The sequence below is a fragment of the Eublepharis macularius genome, chromosome 9 (genome assembly GCF_028583425.1).
Source record: "Eublepharis macularius isolate TG4126 chromosome 9, MPM_Emac_v1.0, whole genome shotgun sequence".
Classification (NCBI taxonomy): domain Eukaryota; kingdom Metazoa; phylum Chordata; class Lepidosauria; order Squamata; family Eublepharidae; genus Eublepharis; species Eublepharis macularius.
Genome location: NC_072798.1, coordinates 4,709,529 through 4,732,381, shown reverse-complemented (window position 1 = coordinate 4,732,381; position 22,853 = coordinate 4,709,529). Strand labels below are relative to the sequence as shown.

General features: G+C 47.5%; 1 protein-coding gene across 1 annotated transcript in view; it reads right to left on the bottom strand.

Annotated features, from left to right (window-relative positions):
- Positions 1-524: 524 nt before the first annotated feature.
- Positions 525-22,853, bottom strand: part of TASOR2 (transcription activation suppressor family member 2) — a 72,554-nt gene continuing 50,225 nt past the window's right edge. Inside the window, exons 13-20 of the mRNA XM_054988576.1 lie at positions 20,823-21,264; positions 16,209-19,931; positions 11,385-11,510; positions 10,366-10,519; positions 8,679-8,784; positions 6,003-6,184; positions 4,917-5,031; positions 525-2,882 (exon numbers count right to left, since the gene is read on the bottom strand). Coding sequence (XP_054844551.1) covers position 2,882; positions 4,917-5,031; positions 6,003-6,184; positions 8,679-8,784; positions 10,366-10,519; positions 11,385-11,510; positions 16,209-19,931; positions 20,823-21,264 — 4,849 coding nt within the window. The 3' untranslated portion in view covers positions 525-2,881. The remainder of the gene's footprint in view (positions 2,883-4,916; positions 5,032-6,002; positions 6,185-8,678; positions 8,785-10,365; positions 10,520-11,384; positions 11,511-16,208; positions 19,932-20,822; positions 21,265-22,853) is intronic.

Sequence of the window (22,853 nt, the reverse complement as noted above, 5' to 3'; positions counted from 1 at the left end):
CAGAGCTTGCCCTTGCAGTGTTTTGTTACTGATGCTTAATGCACTCGAACTGCATTTGCCCTTTAAGGGCTGAGGTGGAGCCTACACAGCCAGAATGCCTTCTGCTCCCATATTTTGTGATGGTTGCAAGCTGAGAGCCATTCTCTTCTTTCCTGTGAAGAGGCTGCTGAAAATGGGCTGGAAGACTGCAGGCTGATTGGAGGGTTGATAACGTGGCCAGATGCTGCTCTGTGGTAACACAAAGTGACGAGGTGGTACATGAACGGCATGGTGATAGCCGTTACTATATGCTGGCGCCTCTTTATGGAGCAGCAAAAACAGAGAGAGATCCCTGCCCTAAGGAGCCGATTGTGAAAACGGACAATGAGAGGAAGGCTGTGTGAAGCAGGATTACAGACTTGGCTCACCGGTGCAGTTGTGGTCCGAAGCTTTGTTGGTGTGAGGGCGCAGCCCGCTGGGCAAAGCTTAAAGCCCACCGTACCCCAAACCCATGATAGTGAATTCACAAAGTCGTCATCTTTTAGTCCACTCTTGTATTTATTAGCAGAACGGCGCAAACCCTAGCTAGGCTAGCACTGGCTTGGTGATGAGTACTGGCCTAAGGGCCTACATCCATCCCCTGGCATGGCCATGGCATTGGTGGGGGGGGGGAGTCCTCCGCTGGCCAGCCTAGAGGGTGCTGGAACACGGCAGCTTTGTATGTTCATCCGCAAGCTTCGGATGAAAAATGCCGAAGCTGACAGGCCACATCTCTTTGCAGACCTGATATGACACACCCGGGGAGGCTGGAGTTCTCCCAGTTGAGCTGCAGCCTAGTGAAATTGAGAGTCTGGTTCTTACGCACTGGTGGGCAACTGGCAGCTTAGAGACTGGATCCAGCCCTCAGACTGGTGAAGTGCACCCTCACTGGCTGGAAATGATCCCACGTGTATGCTGGGGGCACGCTGATGTGCTGCTCAGCATCGATTCCTCCCCCCCCCCTTCCTAATGCCTTCCTTATTCCTTTCACCTTCCTTCCTTTCTCTTGTGCTTTTGTTGTTCTCTGCCCTTATTCCTACACTCACCTTAAACTTGCTGAAGGGACAGGAGAGAACGCGTCTCCTGTAAAGGCCTGGCGGTAACTGACCACCCCTTAAAGCGACTCTCACTGGCCCTTGCAGCTCTGCTCTGTTTTCAGGACTGCTGGTGGTGGTTTAAAGCAACAGTTCTGCTCTCAGTGCAAAGGGGAAAAGGAGACCCTCCCTCAGAAGTGAGTGCACCTGCCCCACCCACAGGACCCTTTAGTGAACACACCAAGGATAAAATACATCGGGTCCCTGATTCTGTGAAGACTTGCAGCTGGTAACTAAGGCTACCCCCGCAATTTCAATTGGATCAGTATTAAGATGCTTGGCTAACTACGGCATTACTAGGTTTCCTTTAGCCCCTCTGAACCCTGGAATCTCATTTTTGTACCATGCAAGTTTCATATAATTGGAACTTTTGGGAAGTATAAATGGGGAGGGGGGAGAAGCAATTGGGCTAGTCCCGGGCTTTTAGTACATTTAAATAATATCAACCCCACTAGAAACAACAATACAGATCTATTCCAGAAGTGTTCACAGGCGCTCAGAGAGGATGGGATCCTTTGGGCCTAGTTGGTAGCTTTTGCCAAATAGTCTGGATCGCTTCAGAGTGGAGCACCACAGAAGGCACCGACAAAGGAAAGGGGCTGCCCTGGCCTACAGGATGGGCCAGTGTCCAACTCTGAGCCCTCAACAATAGCCAGGGGTCTGGATGTGGCCCTCTGGCTGAAAAAATTTGCCCAGGCCGCTTACAGCTTCCCAAGTTGGTGCACTCCCCTAGCAGGAAATGGAGGGATGCTTCACAAGAGGTCCACGGATTTCCCAATCAGTCCTTCATGCTAGCTGAGAATGCTACTGAGGCACCAAACTCAACTTCTAAGTGCGCAACCGAAACCAGGAGAGTGGCGGGAAGAGTTCGCAGAAGCCAGGCGCTGACCCAACAAGCATGCGACTCGTTGAGTTTGGCAACTGCGGGATCAAGTCAGGCCAACACCTTTTTCGGTTCATTTTTATTTATAAAGATTAGTTTATAAAATGGCCTCCAAAGCAATTCCCGAGGCACCTTACCAATTTTGCTCGTATTAGTGCTACGATCTATCCGAAACTTTTATTGCAATGCCATAAATAGGACAAGGAAAGGACTTCCTACTTACAGGGGGGGGGGAGTTCTACTCCTCAACAGTTAGTAACAAAGAAAAGGGGGCAGTGATTGCACTGTAACAACATCAAATATTTTGCACTGATGTACAAAAAAGAAACCAGACCCTAGAATGCTGACTGTTCTAGTATGCCGGGCCTGATCCACTTGGAAGGGCTCCTGACCAAGCCATGCTGACACACGATGGGAGCTGTCCCAGAGCAGCAGGGCTTGTTCAGAAGAGCTTCCAGGTAGCCCATGCCTGCTATGTACCACCAGGAGTATGAAAGCCTGGGTTAACTACTGAGTGCTGAACCTTCAAGTAAACAGGTTTTTTTTTTCCTATGATAAGTTTTGTTTTAGCTGCACAACCCATGTGTTCAAATGCTATCCTTTCAACAACTAATACATAAAAATACATTTTGCTGGAGGTTCCACATTGTGGTTAAATAAGAAACCATGGTATTTACCGCCCTTAAATAAAATAGCTGTCGTTCTGTCCGTGGAATTGCGGGGAGGGCTATGCCCCATTGCACCCATAGGGACAGTTTTTATGGTGCATGACTGGAAACAGCAAAATAAATCTCATTTCTTCGTAGGTTTTTAGAAAGAAAAAAAAAAAAGCTTTGTCCTGCATATAGCCCCAGGCTCGTGAAGTGTCGAAGAGGCATCTTGGTTCTCTGAAATGAAAGTATATCTGTCACTAACATGACCACACCAAGTCTTTGAAGTAAATCTCAATATGGGGTTACTAAAACAGGCAAGACACATTAAGCGCTAGCGTTTCCCCTCCCATGCAAGAATGACGAGTCCTTCCATTTCCTATCGATTGGTGGGTTCCTTTGCTCCAAATAGCCCCCGACTGCCAAGATTGAAAGATCGCCTCCTGAACTAGGCAAGCAGCCTAGTCTGCTTCCAGATGAGAGGCACGAAACACCATTTGGTCTGACCTGAGCCCACCGGCGCTTTCAGCCACCAGCGAAGTTCATCGAGTCTGGAGACAAGGCCTCCCCTCCTTTCCACACCACCGTTTCCGTTGCATCGAAAATCTTGGGACGTTTTTAGCCTGCTTGGTGGCTTTGAACAATTGCTAATTGTTTGAAGCCACAGGAGAGGAGTTGCACAGCCCTGTTCCACTAGTGGAGTGTTTTCCTCTAGGGAAGATGCCCCCCCTCCAGCAGATCAGGTCTTTAGGGTCCAACTGCAAAAAAACCTCTGGAGCAGCATTGCTTCTTCACCCCAAAACGCTCTGCTGCAACCTGAGATCTTTCTGTCCCAGGCAGCGTTTAACTTCAGGAAGCATGCCAAATGCCTTTTCCTTTCCACCATAATGCCGCCTAAAACGGCAAAAAAAAATGGATTTTCCATCACGAGGAAAATCTAAAACTTGCCCCCAAACCCTCTCCAGGACCCCTCTTGTTGGGATGGGCCTGGGCTAGTTTCCTGACATAAGCATGCCCCCTGTAGGCGGGGCTCGGTCAGACACGGCCTTGCCAAGCGCTTAAAGGTTAAGCAAACCGTGGGATTCTAAGATCAGCCTACCCTGACACCTCTAGTGATGTTGATCCAAAACCAGTTTCAAGCTGTGGTTTCAGTTCTTGGATTAAGCAGAACCCTGGTTAGTCCTCAGCAGAGTCTCTGGTCAAGGCAACTGTTAGGCTGGGTGGAGGCTCCTCCCCGTTTCTTAACAGTGTTGAGTACTCAGCAGTGTTACATATGCACAAGGCTCCCTAGTGCATATGACTTGTGCAAGACATGTGACTTGTGCAAACCTCTGGTTCCGTGTCGCAGCACACAAAAGTCCTAAGTCAACAACAGCAACAGAGCTGTGCCCACGCTGAGCCCCTATGTGCATTTCAGCCCCCAAACTTCCACCATCCTGTCAGCAGGGAAACCTGTTCTTTCCCTGGGAAGAAGCACCCAGCAGCTTTTAATGCAGAACAGCAGCCACACTGGGAGTTACAGGTAAAGAACTGGTGCAACTGGTGGACCTTGGATGGGGGAGGCCTGGGCGGTTCAAATGCCAATTCACTTGTGCATATTGGGGTGAGTTTGAGCCTGTCGTCTCCTGGCTGAGAATCTGCCTCAGGGGCAGAAATGCCTGCGCGTGCATCGCCCCGAACTCTTGGGATGAAAGGAAAGGGTGAAGAACTCGGCTACCAATGCTGTTCTCTCAAAGACCACCACGTGGCACAACGTGATGCTGGGAGTTCTGTGGATGGAGCTCCCAGCGGTCCCCCCACCTCTTTAAAAGTAAGAGACATGCATCTACTTTGAAGGGGGGAGAAAAATCCCTGGGGGCTCCGTTCACGGAACTTCACACAGGAACCCACACTAGAACCTGGATTATTCTGAACCAGGCCAATGATCCGTCAAGGTCAGCACTGTCTACTCAGACTGGCGGCAGCTCTCCAGGGTCTCAGGCAGGGGTCTTCCACATCACCTGTTACCTGGGTCTTTTATTGGAACGGCTAAGGATTGAACCTGGGACCTTCTGCATGTAAAGCAAAGGTTCTTCTGCTGAGTCACGGCCCCTCCAGCACCAGTTCTTGTTTGGCCCTGCAAGTTCCTGGAGCACCACGGTGGGCGCTGCCAGTCTGAAAACTCTGCCACCATCTACCAGCGTTAACCACCTCCACTACCACCTGCGTGCTCATGCAGATCATTTCAGGCTTCCTATTTCAACCCCCTCCCATCATAACGATTTCTCTTACCAATAATTGCTTCTACAGGACACTGCCAAGTCTTGAGCCGTTGCAACAAAAGTATTTACATCCAGAACCAAGATCCCTTTGCTCTCTAAGGCCTCTCTGCTGGCGCCGGTCTTTTCTGCAGGGAGGAAAGGAAGAAGGGTTACTGCACCCTCTGTACGTTGTCAAGCGGGCCCAGACCATCACGGCACAGACCGAAGCCCAGGCATTTACGCAAATCCGCTTGGGCTGCCTGGAGGGTCAGTTCCCGGCGAGGAAAGGAATGGAAACGGGGAGTAAAAATGGTTAGACATATACAGGCTTGGCCATCTGAACATCTGCTGATCGTGCAGTCCTGAACTGCTATGATCAGTATAAAAAGCTCGCAGCTCTTCTGAGGGAACGTGGAATAAAGTACAAATGGCTATTTCTGGAAGGTATCTGGTTCAGTTACAAAGATCAAGCTTGCAAGATTATATCAGAAGATCAACTAAGGGATTTTGAGGACAAAAATCCGGAATTCCAGCAAAACACCAAGCAAGAAGAAAAGGCGAAGTCTGAGGGGGGGGGGGGGAGGAAACGAGCACTGCGGCTGCAGTCGCTCAGAGAGAATTACGTCCGGGGCCCAGGAGGGGGAGGAAGACTTAATTTGAATTGTAATTTGTATTTCGCAAGGTCAACCACTCCATCAATATCATACAAAGCTTTAATTTTTTTTTAATAATGGCAGTATGAAGGGAAAGCATTTTGTGTAGTGTAGTTATATGTTGTTGGTTTTTTTTTTCTTTCCTTCCCCTGTCCCCCTTCCTTACCTCTGTATCGTTAGTTAATGTAGTTAATAAAAAGAATAAAAATCTGAACTGCTATGATCAGTGAAGGTCCCCTGATACTCTTCCCCTTGAAGAGAGTCAAAAGCTCCATGTACTCCTAAGTGACTCCCCTGGGCACTGCTACTTTTTGAAAGTGTGTAATGCAAGCACACACACACACAGTCTGCACATCATGGCAACACCCCACGCACAGACACTTCTACAGATTCCTGCCGTTGCTTTCCAGGTCCCTGTGCAGCTCAAGTCAGGCAAGGGTGGAAAGAAAAAGTGGCCTCCTCACCTGTCAGGAAGACAGCCAGCCGGGCGCTGATATGCTGAACCTGCAGATTCAGTAAGCAATTCAAATACTCGGATTTCGGGGAAGATCTGGAGTCACACCGGTGGTAGTGAAGAACTTCGGTGAAATTGGCCCCTTGGCAGGATCTCAGTATCGAGTCCTTGGAGTGAGCCGCAGGGTCCACCCTGTAGGACAAGAGCAGGGACAGGAGGGCAGTCCTGAGCAGCTCCAGCACAAACCACGCAGCTGCCCCTCCATCCCACTGGGCCAGTGAGTTTTCTTCTAACTCTAAACACAGCTGACCAGAAACACCGCAACCATCTAGCTGCATTTTCTTCATTTGTCTGCTTTGGGAAAACTCCTTAGCAGAATCAGGTATTTTTAAGCAACCTGTTAAAATGGCGCAGATCCTGGAGGCAAGGGTAGCAAACACGGGCCGTGTCCTGCCGATCTGTTCAGCTCTGGCAGAAGGAACCACCCCCTGGGAGCTGCCAATGGTGGCATCTGGGGGAAGGCTCCTTCCAGCAGAGGAAAGCATCTCTGACAGCATGGATCCGAGGGACCAAACACTACTGTGAGGTGTGGAGATCTCAGAATCGGGAGCTTGGGCTGGCGCACACTCCAGCGCCTTGCCTTGCCAGGTCTTCTGCAGGCCTCGGAGTGCAAAGAGCAGGGAAGGTGTTCACCTCCTCTGCCTCTTGCTAGGGGTTCGCTTGTACTAGCGGGGAGCAAAGCCTTCCCGCTCCCCTCTGGTTCACATTTGAGCCTTTGATGTGTGACGGCCCAGTAAAGCTTCCCATTCACTGGTGGGTAGGGGCGAATCCTGCAAGAGGCTCAGAGCGGGCGGGGCGACCTCCCTAGCCCACCCCTGTCTCTTGCCTGCCAAAGCCAGAGGCACCTGCCCATCAGCTGGCAGAAGCCCCGCGCACAGCTGCTCACTCACCTGTTGGATTACCCTTGTTGTATAGCAATATGAAGCTGGATGTTGCTCTAATTTTATATCTGTATTTTTTGTGGCTAGATATGTGTTCATGTACTTTATTTATCTGAGGTATTGGTTTGACTTTAGTATAGCACAGGCATTTGCACTTTAAGGTTATTGGGTGAGATATATTTATAAATTCAAAAATTGTATTCCTCTCGAAGGAGTTGTCTCCTTTAGTTGGTTTTAGGGAGTAACAGCAAGCTGCAGCATTAGTCCGATGACTGGATTCTGGGCCCTCCCCTCTCATGGGCTGTAAGTAAGTATGGGGAAGACCCCCTCTGCAAAGGAGGGTGATAGACGTGGCGTAGCTCAGACGCGTAAAAAGCCACAGTAAACAGTAAAGATCATTGCTATAATAGAAAAGAGTCCAGTAGCACCTTTAAGACTAACCAACTTTATTGTAGCATAAGCTTTCAAGAACCACAGCTCTCTTCATCAGATGGCATCTCGAAAGCTTATGCTACAATAAAGGTGGTTAGTCTTAAAGGTGCTACTGGACTCTTTTCTATTTTTGCTACTACAGACTAACACGGCTAACTCCTCTGGATCTATAGGATCATTGCTATGTGATCACACAGGGAAGCAGCTTAATGAAAGCGGACTCTCTTGCATGAGCTACGAATGTCTAAAAGAGGGTCGAGAGAACTGATGTGTGGGCCAGAGGTCTAGGACATGTGTAATGATTTTAAGTAAATGCGAGTGTGCATCTTTAAAGGCTTGGTGTGGTATAGATGAAGAGGGGTGGGGTGAAAGAGAGGGATGAGTGAGTGAGATGACTGGTTGATGATGGAGAGTGTTGGCGGAGTGAATGCAGTTTTAGGCTCAGAGTGGAGAGAAAAGATTCAGTCAGAGCAAGAGAGGCGGGCTGTGTGCAGCCTTAGCATGTTTAAGTATTTATGAGGAAAATGTGGAGTCTGGTTTTTGAAGGAAAGCTGTGCGCTGCCTGAGTATTTTTAAGCAGTTCTGAGAGAAAAATAACCTGTGGGGTAGCCTGAACTGTGTGTTTGTGAAAGAACATTCAGTCAGGGAAAAGCAGGCAAAACTGTGTGTGCGCCTGAGAAAAAGTCTTACTTGTAATTGAGGAAGGAATTAATATGAAAAGCAGGAAAGCTGTGTGAAGCCTGAGAGAAGATCTGTGTGACTGGGTTTAAGTAAAGTAACTATAAGAATTGAGAACTACTCTTTGGAAACTATCAAGCTTAAAAAATAATATGAAACTGATATGCTTCTTATAAAAATAAAAGTTTGTTTTTTTTTATATCCCAGAGTATTTTGTCGTTCCTATATCCCATTCCTAACCTCAGGGCCACATAGTACCACAAAGAAGCCTGACACTTGGGCACACTGCTAAAAGGAGAAATTTAAGTTATTCTGGAATTTAATTCCTGGTGGCAGCAATCTTCTAAGAGGGGGCAAGAATTAAAAGGCTTAAAGACCAAATCTACGCAAGAGAAAGAAAGGGGTCGTAACAATATGTTTCCCCACAGACTCTTACTCTTGCTTGGCAGCACATCAGCTACATTTGCAGTCCCAGAGGGAGGGGAGAATGGCGCTGAAATCTTGGCCTGGGCTGCTTTCTTTCTGTGGAGGTGGCACTGGGACCAACAGCTACAGAAGAAGAGCCTAGACAGCCAACAAGATCTCCCCACTGGAGAGTGGAAACGAGCAGGCGGCCGATAGCCAGCAATCCTTACCTTGCGTCTTCTCTCAGTTTCTTCGTCTCTTTGTAGTGAAGGAGCCATCTCCACTTCCTCTGCCCATTGAGCTGCTCCAGAGTTTTCACCATGTCCTTCAACTGCCCTGTGGAAAGAGCATCAGCTATGTTGGCCCAACAAAAGAGACTGGATGGGAGCTTTGGACCTCCTAGGCTCAGCCTTATCTGGCCCAATCAGGCCCAATTGTTACAGAGACCCAGGGCTCTGTCACGATTGATTTACTAAGGACTCAAGGCACTGCCCACATGTTAGGGTCATGCTCACAACCACCCTGCAAAGTAGTCCAGTATTTATTTCTTCTGTTGTGCAGATGGGACAGGGTGTTTTCAGAGGCTGTGACAGCATGGCTTGTTTAAGGCCGCCCGGTGCATCTGTAGCTGGAATTCCTGGCTTTCGGTTTCCACTTGGAACCACTGCAACATCAGTCACAGCCTTTGTCCACCATGAGGAGCCTGAGTACGCTCCTGGATGCCACGCTTCCTGTACAGGCCCAGGTTGTAGCCGTTGCCAGATCTGCATTTTTTCATCTTCGGCACGTCAGGCAATTGGCTCCCTATCTCTCGTCCCTGGCCTCGCTTTGGTAATCCACGCAACAGTCATCTGCAGATTGGACTACTGCAACTTGTTCTACACTGGGTTGTGGAAATTACAGCTGGTCCAGAACGCAGCGGCACGCGTCCTTCCAGGGAAGCCGTTTAGGGCTCACATCCGCTCTGCATTATGCCAGCTGTACTGGCTCCCGGTTGAGTTCCGGATCCAGTACAAGTTTTAGTATTTAAAGCCCTCCATGGACTGGGACCAGCATACCTACGGAACCGCCTCTCCCATTATGCTCCCCCCCACCCTGCCCCAGGACATTGCACCCTGCATATAAGCAGCTTTGGGTGGTCCCCTGCCCGAGGGATATTCAGCTGGCTAGGGTCAGGGCCTTTTCTGCCCTGGCCCCAACCTGGGGGAACTCTCTCCCAGTGGAGATCCAGGTCCTGCGGAACCTTTTACAGCTCCGCAGGGCCTACAAGATGGAAATGTTCCACTGGGCCTTTGACTGGGGCCAGCATTTTGTCCCCACTTCTGACCACCATACCCTCCTTTTGCAGCCGCTCACATCATGGTTTATGGTGGTTTATGGTGATTTTACAGTAGCCTAATGTGTTTGGTGGCGCCTGGATTTTTTATGTGGATTTTATGCTATTTGCGATAATGTTTTGTTGAAAGCTGCCCTGAGCCTGCTTGTGAGAAGGGCGGGGTATTAAGTCGAATAAAATAAACTAATTTATGCGACTTGTGTTAACCTACACACACGTAGCAAGCAGAGGTTAAAAATCACCATTGAGACTGAAGACATGGAACACCTATTTTTAAAGCCCAGTTTTATATCAGGCATAGTGAGAAACGGAATTTTTCACCGTTCAGAGGGAGACAGGTGCAGCCTGCAATGACTCAACCCCGGGGGAACACAGAAGATGCCTTTTTAAAAATAAGGCTGGACAGATTCCCTGACATGCTAGCTTTCTTTGTGCAGGGCAGGGCTGTTATTTCATATGGGGGCAGAGTGTTCCACCATGCAAAAGTGCTATCACCACCCAAGCGGGCTGTCATTTGTCAGGCCACACGTGCCAGCCCGAGTGCAGAGAAACAACAACGTCTCTCTCTCTCTCTCTCTCACCCATTGTCATCGTCTCCAGTACTTGGTCATCAGTCACCACAAAGCCTCCGCTGTGAAAAAGCTCCTGGTAGGTGTTCCCCAGCATGTCCTCAGGGCTGTCCACACCGGCAAATGTCACATTGGGACAGTGCTTGAGGCGCAACAAGGAAGGAACCTGTTCAAGACACAAACATTTCTCGAGTGTAACACTTGTCGGGTTCTGCCATGCAGGGTGGGCGGCGTGTGATTCGGGATTCTACCGAGTCCACCAGCGTTTCCAGCATGGGCGAGGTAGACGCCTCTTTCTCTGTGGCTCGTTCCCAGCAGCTGGTCATCAGAGGTACACTGCCTCTATCCGTTAAGGTTCCATCTAGCTACCAGGGCTAATAATAGAGTGGCTTGCCAGCATGGGTTTGCCTAACCTTGAGTGATTCCGCATGTTGGATAATGCACTTCCAATCCTCTTTATAGATCATTTGGAATGGATTTTTTTGTGTGCGGAACAAAAAAATCCACCTTAAACTATTGATAACGTGCATTGAAAGTGCATTATCCAAAGTGTGCGGAATCAGCCCTTTACTAAGAGCCAGTGCGGCCATCAGCTCTGAAGTCACCTAATTTACCTTCATACGTCATATATATTAAAATATTAACTCCCCCCTATTAAAACACTACAGATTAAAACCAGATAAACCCCAGTACCTACTCCCCTCCAAAGACAGCTGTTTAAACCCTGCCTGGCAAACGAACAAGTGTCGCAATACCTCCTGAGGCTGTCCAGTGAAGGGGGTTCCCTCTCCACTTCGGAGAACCCATTCCACAATGCAGGGGCCGAACAGCCAGCAGGGGGCAGCCTGAAGACCGTAACTGGCGCACGAGAACACAGAATCCCAACTCTTACCCAAAGCCACTTATTAAAAGCAGATAATCTATCAGGAAGAGATGCGCTCAGAGGCATTTGGGAGAAGAAACTCCTTCCCGTTTTAACATCAAGAAGCCGTTTTTCTCGTCCAATGCGAGGAAGGTCCTTTTGCACTTACTTTGTGAATGCGCAGAAAGATGTCCTCGTTTCTAATGATGACCACCAGTCGGTCCGTCTCTGGGTGGCTGGTCTTACAGAAATGCTGAGGGTCGGCTTCCAAATGATTCCCTTTTTTCAGCAAGTTCTGAAACAGCATTTACAGGGGAAAAAATGCTATTCAAACAACATTACCAACCATTTTATTTAGCAACAGATTTACGTCTGGGGGTAAACAAAGTAAAGAGAAATTGTTAGGTCTCTTAGCGGTGACTGAAATTCATGAAAGGAGCCGGACCTCTGTTTTGCACACAAAATGTCCCAGGTTCAACCTCTGGCATCTTAATTCATTGGAAAAGACCATTCTCTGCCTGAGATCCAAGGCTGTGAGAGGAGATGATGTTGAGGCAGATAAATCAATTGGCTGCCTCCTATCTGGCACCTTTGTAAGATATACGGTCAGTTGGATGGATTGTACAAACATTTGGCTGAAGGGCTTTTTTTCAGCCGGAACAGAGTGGAACAGAGTTCCAGCACTTCTTGAAAGTAATCACATGTCCAGTGGCCCCACCCCCCTGATCCTGTTTCCTCCCGTGCACAACCCAAGGCGTCTAGCTCTTTAGCTTCGGGCAAAAAGCAACACTTTTCTTGCTGCTGGCAAGCGGCAAAAAAAGTGTTGCTTTCAAAGCCCACCACTTTTCAGCTAATGGGAGGAGAATCTCCAATTAGCTGAAAAAAGCTGCAGGCCTTGAAAGCAGCAACACTGCTTTCAAACGCCTGCTTGCTTTTTTCAGCTGAGGGGAGGGGGAGGAGGGACCCCCCCTCCTCCCCCTCCCTTTAGCTGAAAAAACAGCGGGGCATTTGAAAGCAGCAAGGCAAGAATAGTGTTTCTGCTTCCAAAGCCAGCAGCTTTTTTTAGCTGACAGGAGGGGGATTCCCCTCCCATCAGCTGAAAAAAGCTGTTTTAAAATGCCAACAGCTTTTTCAGCTGAGGAGAGAGGGAGGGACCCCCCCCTCGAAAAAAGCAAGCCAAGATCTGCAGCGGTAAAGAAGCAAGCAAATGAATCCTGATCTCTTCATATTTCTTCCTTGTGATCGTTTCTATCCCGCTCTCTCCTACAAAGGTATTCAAAGTGGCTTGCAGACAATACATAAGGCATATTCAAATCGTTTTTAAAAAGAGATCCAAATTCAGGGTGTTACCCCATGCTGGCCTGCTTGCAATCTTCAGCCTCTTCCCACCATCACCTTCCCAGAGACAGAACGCTGGGGACAGATGTTGCAAAGAGGATACCTGTGCCCATTGCCCCCATGATTTGACAGAGGTCAAGAAAAGTGTGGTTCACAAAGCATCCTAATTGCCATCAGCAAGTTAGAAAATACTTCTTTAGAATATGGCTGGTTAATGGCAGCTGCTGTGGGCAGGAGAACTGGTTCAAGGGGCAGAGACTCAGCCTCATAAAGATAACGTACAGAGCTATCCGTGACCCACAGTGGGCACCAGAGGGTGGGGGTGTCCCAGGATGCCTGCTGATATTTTGCCTGCATCTTGAATCTTAGGGATAAAATCCTCAAAAGGGTCTTGAACGGAACAGGGAGGGGGGGAACCAAGGAACTTTGGGGCACTCCCTATCAGCTTCATAACTTGCAAAATGCTGAGCTCATCGTCGGCAGGTATATGACAGCCATTGCTTGGCTGTACACAGACGTTCTTACATCTTTGGGCCTCGCTGTCTCATCTTTGGCAACTTCCCTTCCTTTGGAAACTGAAACCCAGCAGCCTTCCTCTGACTCCTTTGTTTGGGAGGTGCTTCAGAAAATCTCGCAAGGACTGCTCATAAGGAATTGCCTTCCTTGTATGCAGCTTGACGTGACGCCTCACAGCATTCTGTGACTGGCCCTGCCGTGGGGTCTTCTGCCCTTGCCAAAAACTTCAAAAGTGTCTGCAGGCTCTTCTAGGTTGGGGAGATCCTCAAGTTACACCAGTGGAATGTTGTGTATATCCACCATCCTTGTCTCTGAAATCGAACTACATCAAGATCCAACTGGATCAAAATAAAATAGACTTGCTGCAGTGCCATATAATTATCGTCAGTTATCTTCTGCACTTATTAGCAAGATGCCGTGGGCTTGTGCTGGTGATTATCATTCTCCTTTGATAAAAGGGGAAGGACAATCAGGTTTCTAAGATGCTTTCACAGCACACCAAAGAAACAAAGGTAATAAGGAGGAGATCCAACAGTTCCTGCACTACTGCACCTGTCCAAGAGTCTGTGGCAGTCTTTAACAGTTTACCTGTGTGATAAGACATATTCCCCTCCATTGCAGATGCTAAGAATCCTGCAATCAAGCTTCAGAGTTCTCTGGACCAAGCTCTGCTTCCAAACATGGAAGCCAGTTATCAGTTCCATTGTTCCAAATCTGAGACCCAGCCTCAGAAACATGCACTCTTTAGAAGTAGCAGAGTTTACTCGTAAAAATTTAATCTCTAAAATTTATAATATACTAATACATAATGAAGACATCCAACTTACAACTGCACAATCAAAATGGCAACAAGATTGATTGGGAACAAATTTGGACATCAAATTTATCCAGTTCCAAGGTTATTAACACTAGGCTTCAAACTTATAAAATTATTAATCATTGGTACCTGACTCCCCCAAAACTATCAAACATTTATTCAAAAAGTTCACCTCTTTGTTGGAAAAAGTGTGGCGAAGTAGGTTCCTTTGCCCACTGTTGGTGGGAATGCAAGCATGTTACAGAGTTCTGGGAAAAAATATTACACCAAATTGCCCTTATTACAGCATACACTATTCCCCTAAAACCAGAATTAATTTTTTTAGACATCTGGAAAGACCAGTCAATACCACAAATCAGGAAAAATTTAATAACTACTTTTTTAGTAGCAGCAAAATCTACAATAGCCTCGTATTGGAAATCCCAAAGTTTACCAAACCTTGACACCTGGTATAACAAAATTTGGGACCAATTTATGATGGAAAAAATAACAGAAAAAATTATGCTCTCAAACAAATCCAATGAGAACAACAGAATTTTACACTAAATGGGAACCCTTTTTGGAATTTCTCTCTAGAAATGAATTTTTAGATAGAGTAATGGTGTTTTATATGATTACTGCGGCTAGAATGTGTTATGCTCAACTATGGAAGACTCCAGAGATACCATCAGTGGAAGATTGGATTCTGAAAATATTGAACATGGACAAGCTAACGAGGAAATTGAAAGAACAAGATACACTGGAATATGTTTTGAGTTGGGAGAAACTTAAGAATTATGTGGGGGGAAAAGTGGGACATGAAGGGTAAAATGTGGTCTTTGGATAGCTGTTAAGAGGGGAAGATAGATCTTTACTTGATATTAGTTAGAGATTGAATTATGATATTGTATAGCTAAGAGTGATATAGTATATTTTATAGTAATGTGGAAATCTAAATAAGAGATGTATTTCAAAATTAGTAGATATAGATGTGCTATATTAAGTATATGGATATGATATAATAGATAGTAGGTTATGGTATACTATATATTATAATATAGAAATAGGTGCTAATAAAATAGGAGATAGGGAAGTAGTATATATAAGGGGAATGGAAAACTGTTGGAAGTCAACTGAAAAGGGGGGGAATGGGTGGGATTATTATAATGTGATGGATATTGAAGTTATGTATTATGATTGGTGTATTTTGACCCATCCAATAAAAATTCTTTAAAAAAAATAAATCAATTTTTAGTCACAAAACTTCCTCAACAAGCAATTTGGAAATGTTAGGCTTATGGTAACTCATTAAGAAGCCAAACATAATGCAAGTTGTAGTTTCTCAAAATGCCGATGTATGGAGTTTTATCAAAGCTTTAAATGTTACAAGTTGTAACTGTAGATTCTTTATTGTTACTTGCTATTTGTTATATGTTTTTATTGTTACATTTAAAAAATGGAAAATCAATACAAATATTTTTTTTAAAAGAAACACACACTCTTCCCACCCACCATTCCCTCCTGCTCAGTGTGCCCCCCCATTTTCCTTCTTTACCCATGGAATACTGTTTCATGTGTACTAACACGAACCACGGTCACCTGTCAACCAGAGCTTGAAATTTAGCTTGCACGTTATGATTAAGAAGGAAACCCTAATTTGGCCACCAGGGGTGGCCAAACTTGCTGAATGTAAGAGCCACGCAGAAGAAATATCAGATGTTTGAGAGCCGCAAGACATGACGCCTTGAAGTGACTTCAGATGAAGAGGCGGGTTTGGGGGAGTGTCCTGAAAGTGACATCACAGGAAGGGGTGGGGGAGTGTTCTGAAAGGGACATCACAAAAGTGATGTCACATCCTTGCTAGGCTTCACTCCCAAAGTCCCCAGGTATTTTCTGAGTCAGACCTGGCAACTCCAATATTTTTATTGAAAAAGACATGGAAAGAAGGAAGGAAAAAAGGAAAAGGGAGGGAAAGACATGGAAAGAAAGAAGGAAAGGAGGGAGGGAGGGAAAGACATGGAAAGAAAGCGGAAAGGGAGGGGAGGGAGGGAAATAAACTAAAATAAACTAAAATGTATGGCCACAGCGATACTCAGAGGCCTCCGGGAGCTGCACAATGTGTCTGGAAGAGCCACATGTGGTTCCCAAGCCGCAGTTTGGCCACCCTTGGTATAAACCCTGATTACTGTCATCCCACATAGCATGCAAAATCACGGTTAAAGAAAAACGAGTTAGGAATTTGTACCAGGCAAGGAACAGGCAGTGGGGGTGGGGAGAAGACATGCATCAAAATGTCTTGCATACGTAAAATCTGTTACGACTTTTAAAAAGTGAACGTTTTACCTTTATTCTCCCAAAGAAAGGGTCGTCATCTGTTTCCACCAGGTAGAACGAGTACGGTTTTTTGCATGCCTCTTTGGCAACGTTTTTAAGTCTGAAACGTAGTGTGTCACGCAAGTCACCGAAGAGGTGTTCGTAGGTTGCCGCCGCTCTGGGCAAGAATGGGCGTCTTTTCTCCGGAACGTCTTCTGAGGTAGTATTGGAATCTCTCCCTTTGTCGCTCGTCTGCCTGTCGCTCGACTTCATCACCCTGCTCAGCTCAGCAAACTCATCCATAATGACCGAGATGTCACCCCGGCAATCTTTTAGCTTATTATTGTAAGTTAACTTGTTGAGGCGGAAAGGGACAAGCCATTCCTGCCCCTGGCTTTTGAACCTAGCAGCTTTGCTAAAGGGGTCTTGTGCGGGAGGAGGAGGAGGGTCAAAGGGGCCGTGGTGCCTGCTGATTCTGGGGCACTGATGCCCGGCACTCTGCCTCAAGCCAGGATTCACAATAGTGATCAGAAGTGGGCTTCTACTCCTGGGCGGGACATTCAAAACAGGAGCTTCGGGTACCTTTCTCAAGGGTAATGCTTCGACTATTACCTGAGGTGCAAGCTCTTTCACAAAGAGTTTGTCGGAGGTAGAAAGTTGTGGTCTCTTATTTTTTAGGATTTGCTTTAGCTTATAATAGAACCGCAAACACTCCATATCTAAAGTGCTCTGGGTGGGGTCCTCCAAAACTTGCCAAGTCCTACTCAAGGAGTTTATTAATCCGGACTTTTCCATGAAATGGCCGCCACTCTTGGAAGAGTGAAAAGTTCTAGTTCTGTCCTTGTGCTTCTTGGTGACAGAAAAGTTTATATAATCCTTTAGAGGCCCCTGCTCACCATCAGATTCAAGAGAGGGCAGGGCAGACCTATTGTCCCTTCGACACGTGAAAGGCCAGTCGTAATGTTTAGACTCCGGCCCAACATCCAAAATCACCTTCTTTTTCCCCAAATACAGCCAATCATCACTCTTGCCGATCTCTTCTTCGGTCCGCAAATCACAGGTGTAGTTAGCCCCTGAAACTCCTGAGGAGTTGGTGGATCTTGTACATGTGCTCACAGACGGATTTCTGCAATACGGATCTCCAAAGAGTTCTTGATCACCGTCTGTCAAAAGGGATTTGGCTTCCCTATTTGTGTTAGGACCTAGGACTCCAGCAGGCAACTGTGTTAGTTCACTGGATAACTGTACATCCACAGCATCTTCAGAAGACACCCGTTTTTGTCCCTCGTTGGTGCCTCCACGCAAAGGTGAATCAAGTTCTTCTGACACACGAGGCAAGATTTCCATATCCCCTTCCCTGAACGGGCCTTCCCTTGCCAAAACAGATGCTTCGTGGCTAGCGGGTCCTACGCAAACTTCTCCACACAACGCAGACCCAGTGGGATCATTGTTCTTCGAGGAGACAGCTGTTTCAGCCAACTTACAGTCTAAACTTGGGGTGCCCATTTTTGCCTGGTCTGCACAGCAAGGACTTGGAAGGACAGCCAAGGCAGCTTCACCCACTTGAAATGGCTCTCTCTCAACGACAGCTGCAGGGTGTGAAACCAGACCTTTGTGAGAGGCTGCAAAACACTGGCCGTGCTCTTGTAACTCTGCCTCTTGGTCAACGAAGATGCTCTGCTGCTTTAAGTGCTCGTCCGCCACCAATTGGGGGTCAGAACCGGTCAGCTGACCAGCTGTAAGGCTCTCTCCATCGCTCTCAGGAGGGGTCACACACTCCAGGGCCATTGAACTGATCCAATCTAACCCTGAGTGCTCTTTAGAAGAGGTTCCTTCGCTCTGCACTTCTAAACCGCTCACAGAGTCAATCAGTTCACAAAGGAAGGACTTGATTTCTTCAGACACATTAGCTGCCAGCTGGTTTAGGTTATCATCGCAGGCTATTTCTTCTGCAACAGAGCTGCTTCCGTTATTCGCATCTTGTACCTGACACTTGGTGCCTTCAGAGCCAGCTCCAACCTCACTGTCATCCATCCCCAAGCGCAGGATTTCTTTGTCTGTCATCTGCTCAATATTCTGTCCCTCTTGAACGGCTTCGTGACTAGCTGGTGATGGAGCTGCATCAGCCGCGTTCATTTCTTCTTCTCCCTGGTCAGTGCAGGTACCCTGATCCAAACCTGTTTGATCGGGAAACACAAGATTGTGGGTTGATGCAACCGAGTCTTCTTGGTCCCCAGGCAATTTTGCACCTTCCTCAGGAGTGGTTTGGTGGCCAGAATGATTCTGCAACGGAGCTGAATCCGACAGATCGGTTCCTGTTGCCTCCTGGGAAACACCAGAGTCTCCAACCAGACCATCCAGTTTTGCAGTTGCGAGGTTTTTGGCCGATACAGGAGAATTGTTTGGGTTTTCTTCTTCAGTCGGCATACTGTTTCGTACTTGGCCCAGTTTACAAGCCAACTCATCCACCGGGACATCCTCTTGGGACGTAGCTTCAATCAAATTCATTTGATCTAGAGAAACGGAACATTCGGTTGACGTTGCAGAGGCTTCCTGGCTCCCTGGCAATTCCGGTATTTCATCAGGTATTGGCTGATGGACAAGATCGATCTGCTGCAAAGCCGAATCGACCCGGTTGATTTCTTTGCCTCCCTTGGAAACGCCAACTAGATCCAATGAGTGTGAGAACGTCTGACTTTTCTCTAACACAAGCGAGGCTTCTTGGCTTCCTACAGATGACTCTGGAGTTACCAAATCATTCTTTATTTGGTTCAGTTCACTCGTTTGCAGAGAAACCGAATCTGCTAGAGAGATTCCTTTGTCTTCCTGGGAAAAGCAGGGCCGTTCAACCAGATCTGTTTGGTGTGGAGACATGGGAAGTACGGGTGATACAACAGAGTCTTCAATCCTTGTCAATTCAGTTACTTCATCGGGAGCTCCCCGGTGGAAAGGAACGGCTTGCGGTGCAGCCGAATCAGCCAGACCGTCTCTTTCAGTGTCCTGCAACTCACAGAAGCCCTCAACAAATGCAGGTTTTTGGTCTAACCCTGCAGGGTCTTCTTGGTCCCCTGGTGACCCTATTACTATTCTGGGAGCAGGCTGATGTGGAGAAGTTGCATTTGGTGATGGTGTTGAAGTTGTCAAGCTGTCTCCAGAGGATGCTACGTCACAGACACAGGTCTCCTTGGCCACACAACTCCCCTGGGGAAGGTCCTCGCCGTCTTGATCCAGATCCACATCTCGTGGCTCCCCGTCAGCATCGTTGCTATCGGAAAGAGCAAGGTCAATGGATACCAGCTCCACGCTCTCGCCATCTCCGTCCTCCTCGTCTTCATCTACAGGGAGATCCTGTGACTCGCCTCTTCTGCACGGACGCTCGCCTTTTCTGTCCTCAGTGCTTGCTTCTAACCACATGGCTCTGGCCGTACGCAGCAACTCAGTGCTGCTAATCTGGCAGCTGTCCTTCTCCTTTGCACAGAGCACAGCATTATCTATTTCCAACTTCTCTGTGGAAGCGACGCTCCTGGCGTCTGCTACCACTTGCGTGACTGTTGTGGCCTCCGGCAGTTCAACCAGTGCAGAAGCCGAGTCTATTTGGAAAACGTCAACGGAGTGAACAGCTTCATTTGCTTCTGCCTCCATGTCGGGTCTCGGGCAACCGCCGCCTTGTCCATTTAGAGAGCCGCTGCTCTCACTGTGAACAGAGATAACAGGCCCCAGCAAGAATTCATCTTCGGGGTCCTCTCCAGTCACCTAAAAAATATCCAAAGTGCCAAAATATTTAGGAAGACAGAAAGAGGCAAAGGCAAAATCACTATAGCTTTTAAACCTGCAAGCTATGCTAAAGCACTTAAACCAACAGAATCATAGGACTGGAAGGGATCTCTAAGATCATCTAGTCCAACCCCCTGCACAATGCAGCAAGTTCACATATACCTCCTCTTTCCCACAGTGACACTTACTCTATGCCCAGAAGATGGCAAAACGCCATCAGGATCCCTAGACAAACTGGCCTGGGGAAAATTGCTACCTGATCCCAAAGTGGTGATCGGCATTACCTCAGGCATGTAAGAAGGGGCCACAAAAACTAAGCACCGATGCAACCCTTCCTGCCCTCCCTCTCATGATCTGCCCAGGTTCACAGAATCAGCATTGCTGTCAGATGGCCATCTAGCCTCTGCTTAAAAACCTCCAAAGGAGGAGAGCCCACCACCTCCCGAGGAAGCCTGTTTCACTGAGCGACTGCTCTAACTGTCAGGAAGTTTAGCCGAAAACTCTTTTAATTTCAACCCGTTGGTTCTGGTCCGACCGTCTGGGGCAGCAGAAAACAACTCGCGCCATCCTCTATTAGGACAGCTCTTCGAGTATTTGAAGATGGCGAATATTATTATTATATTATAAAGAATAAATGTACTTTAAAAACTGTTTACTCCAGGAATTCCAACATGGTTCCTACGGGCGCCATGGCACCCGCTGGCCCATTTGGTCCACTGAGTGTTTTAAGAGCTTTTCCAGTTACCAGCAAAGGGAGTTCTTTTATAAGGCACCTATAGAACGCTTATAGGACCCAGGTGGCTGGGTGGGAATATAACGGCCCCCGAGAAGATGGAAGCTGGGGCCACTGCTATCTTACTAAAATCTCACCTCATCAAAGGCCGGAGTCAGGCCTATCAGGTTGTCATCCACGTTGCCAACTGCTCCATCTTTCAAAAGCAGGAGGCTGGTCTCTGCAGGGTCCGCGGGAGGAGCCTCATACTCTATGCAGTTTGTAGAGGACAGTTCGCTGCACGAGAGTGGCTTCTCCACAGGGGAACTCGCTCTTTCTTCACCTTTACCGGGCATCCGGTATGCCTCAGAGAACACGTCTGCCGGGCACTTCTCTGAATCGTAAGGTTCCTCGCTGTCATCGATGAGTTCGAAAGGATCCACAACACTGTTCAGCGATACGTATTTGGCAGGGTTACTGTGTTCAACCACTTTCCTGGCTGTCGGGGATCTTAAAGGCTTGCTATAAAACAATGCCACCCACGTATGAAGTATTAGCTTCATTTCTTCCATATCATCCGACAGGCTCTCGTCCCAGGGCCTAGAGAAACAGGGAAGGAGGGAAGAGAGCAAGAGAGAAAGATTTTCTAAACTATGACACCATTCAGAAATTCAGCTTAATGAAATCTGAATGGTGTTATAATTTACATTTCTGCAGCCTGTTGAAAATAATGATTTGATTTTTGTCCCACTCTTCTTCTAAGGTGGAAGGGCACACCATCGGAATTCAAAAGATCCAAGGATCATTCCCTAGCATGATAGACATGTTGCTCGACTTGCATCCAGCATCTCTGGCCAAGTACAACCTTCCTCTCTCCTCACTTTTTGTTTACAGGTAGACACAGCAGGAGGTCTGGCGCTTGGGACACAAAGGCTGCCTACCCCTGTTCTATGGAACAATTCACCAAAGCTTTCAGTGGAGGTGAGGCATGGTCCTGCTTGATCCAGGGCACTGAAGAAGTCTAGCCTTTGGTCAAGATTTGCTGGTTAAAAAAATAATAATCAAGTTTAGGTTTATTTATTTCATTTATACTCCACCTTTCTCCCACAGACTTCCAAGACTATGCTACCTTACGTCCTATCTGTTGCTTAAGTATGTGCTCCTACGTGCCATCTGTGCTTCAAGCAGGGTTTTTTTTCAGCCGGAACGCAGCAGAACAGTGTTCCGGAACCTCTTAAAAATGCTCATGTGACTGGTGGATATTTGGGCCCGAAACAGCCAGGATTGGGCCGCTGCAAGGTAGGAGAGGGTTCTCCTGCATAGCAGCGGCCTGTTCCAGGCTGATTCGGGCCCATTTTGGCCATCTGGGGCCCGTTTCGGCCCAATTTGGGCCCAAAAGGCCAGGATCGGGCCACGGCCAAGCAGGGGAGGGTTCTCCATACGACAGTGGCCCATTCCAGGCCAATTTGGGCCTGATCCAGAATGTTTTGAGCCAATTTCAGCTCAATTCAGGCCCAAAATGGCCCGGATCAGGCCCAAATCAGGCCCCCTGTGGAAAGTGGGAGTGCTCCCGGGGTGGCCATGGCCTGCATGATAACATCAGTTCCCGGAAGTGACATCATCATGAGGTCCCAGGAGTGCGCACACGTGTGCGTAAGGTACCCAGTGAGTTCCACCACCTCTTTTCCCAGAAAAAAAAACCCTGACTTCAAGTATGACCCTACTAGGTAGTTCTATGTTGGAAGTCCTAGAATTGCTTATGCTCTGTTTCAATATTTCTTCAGCTCTGTGTTGGATTCTTGCTAATGCTTTGTAAACTTGTATTTATTTATCATATGGCATTCAAATGGGCTATAAATGACATAAATAATTTTATTAATATTTTATTATCCTATAAAATTAGTCCAAAATGCTGTCTGGCAGAAATCTGGGGTTATGATGAGCCAGTTTTCAGTCCCAACTTCTCCCCCATCCCCTTCACCACTAACATTAAAAGAAGCGGCTCATTTCAAGGGGGAACGTACAGGAACGCAGTTCCGGTAGTTCCCCAAAGAGGTCACATGACAGGTGTCCCCACCCACCTCACTCTCCGCCCATTTTGGTCTGGATTGGGGCCTAAACAGCCTGGATCGGGCCTCTGACAGGTGGTGGATCACTCTCCTGCTCAGCAGCAGCCCAATCCTGACCAT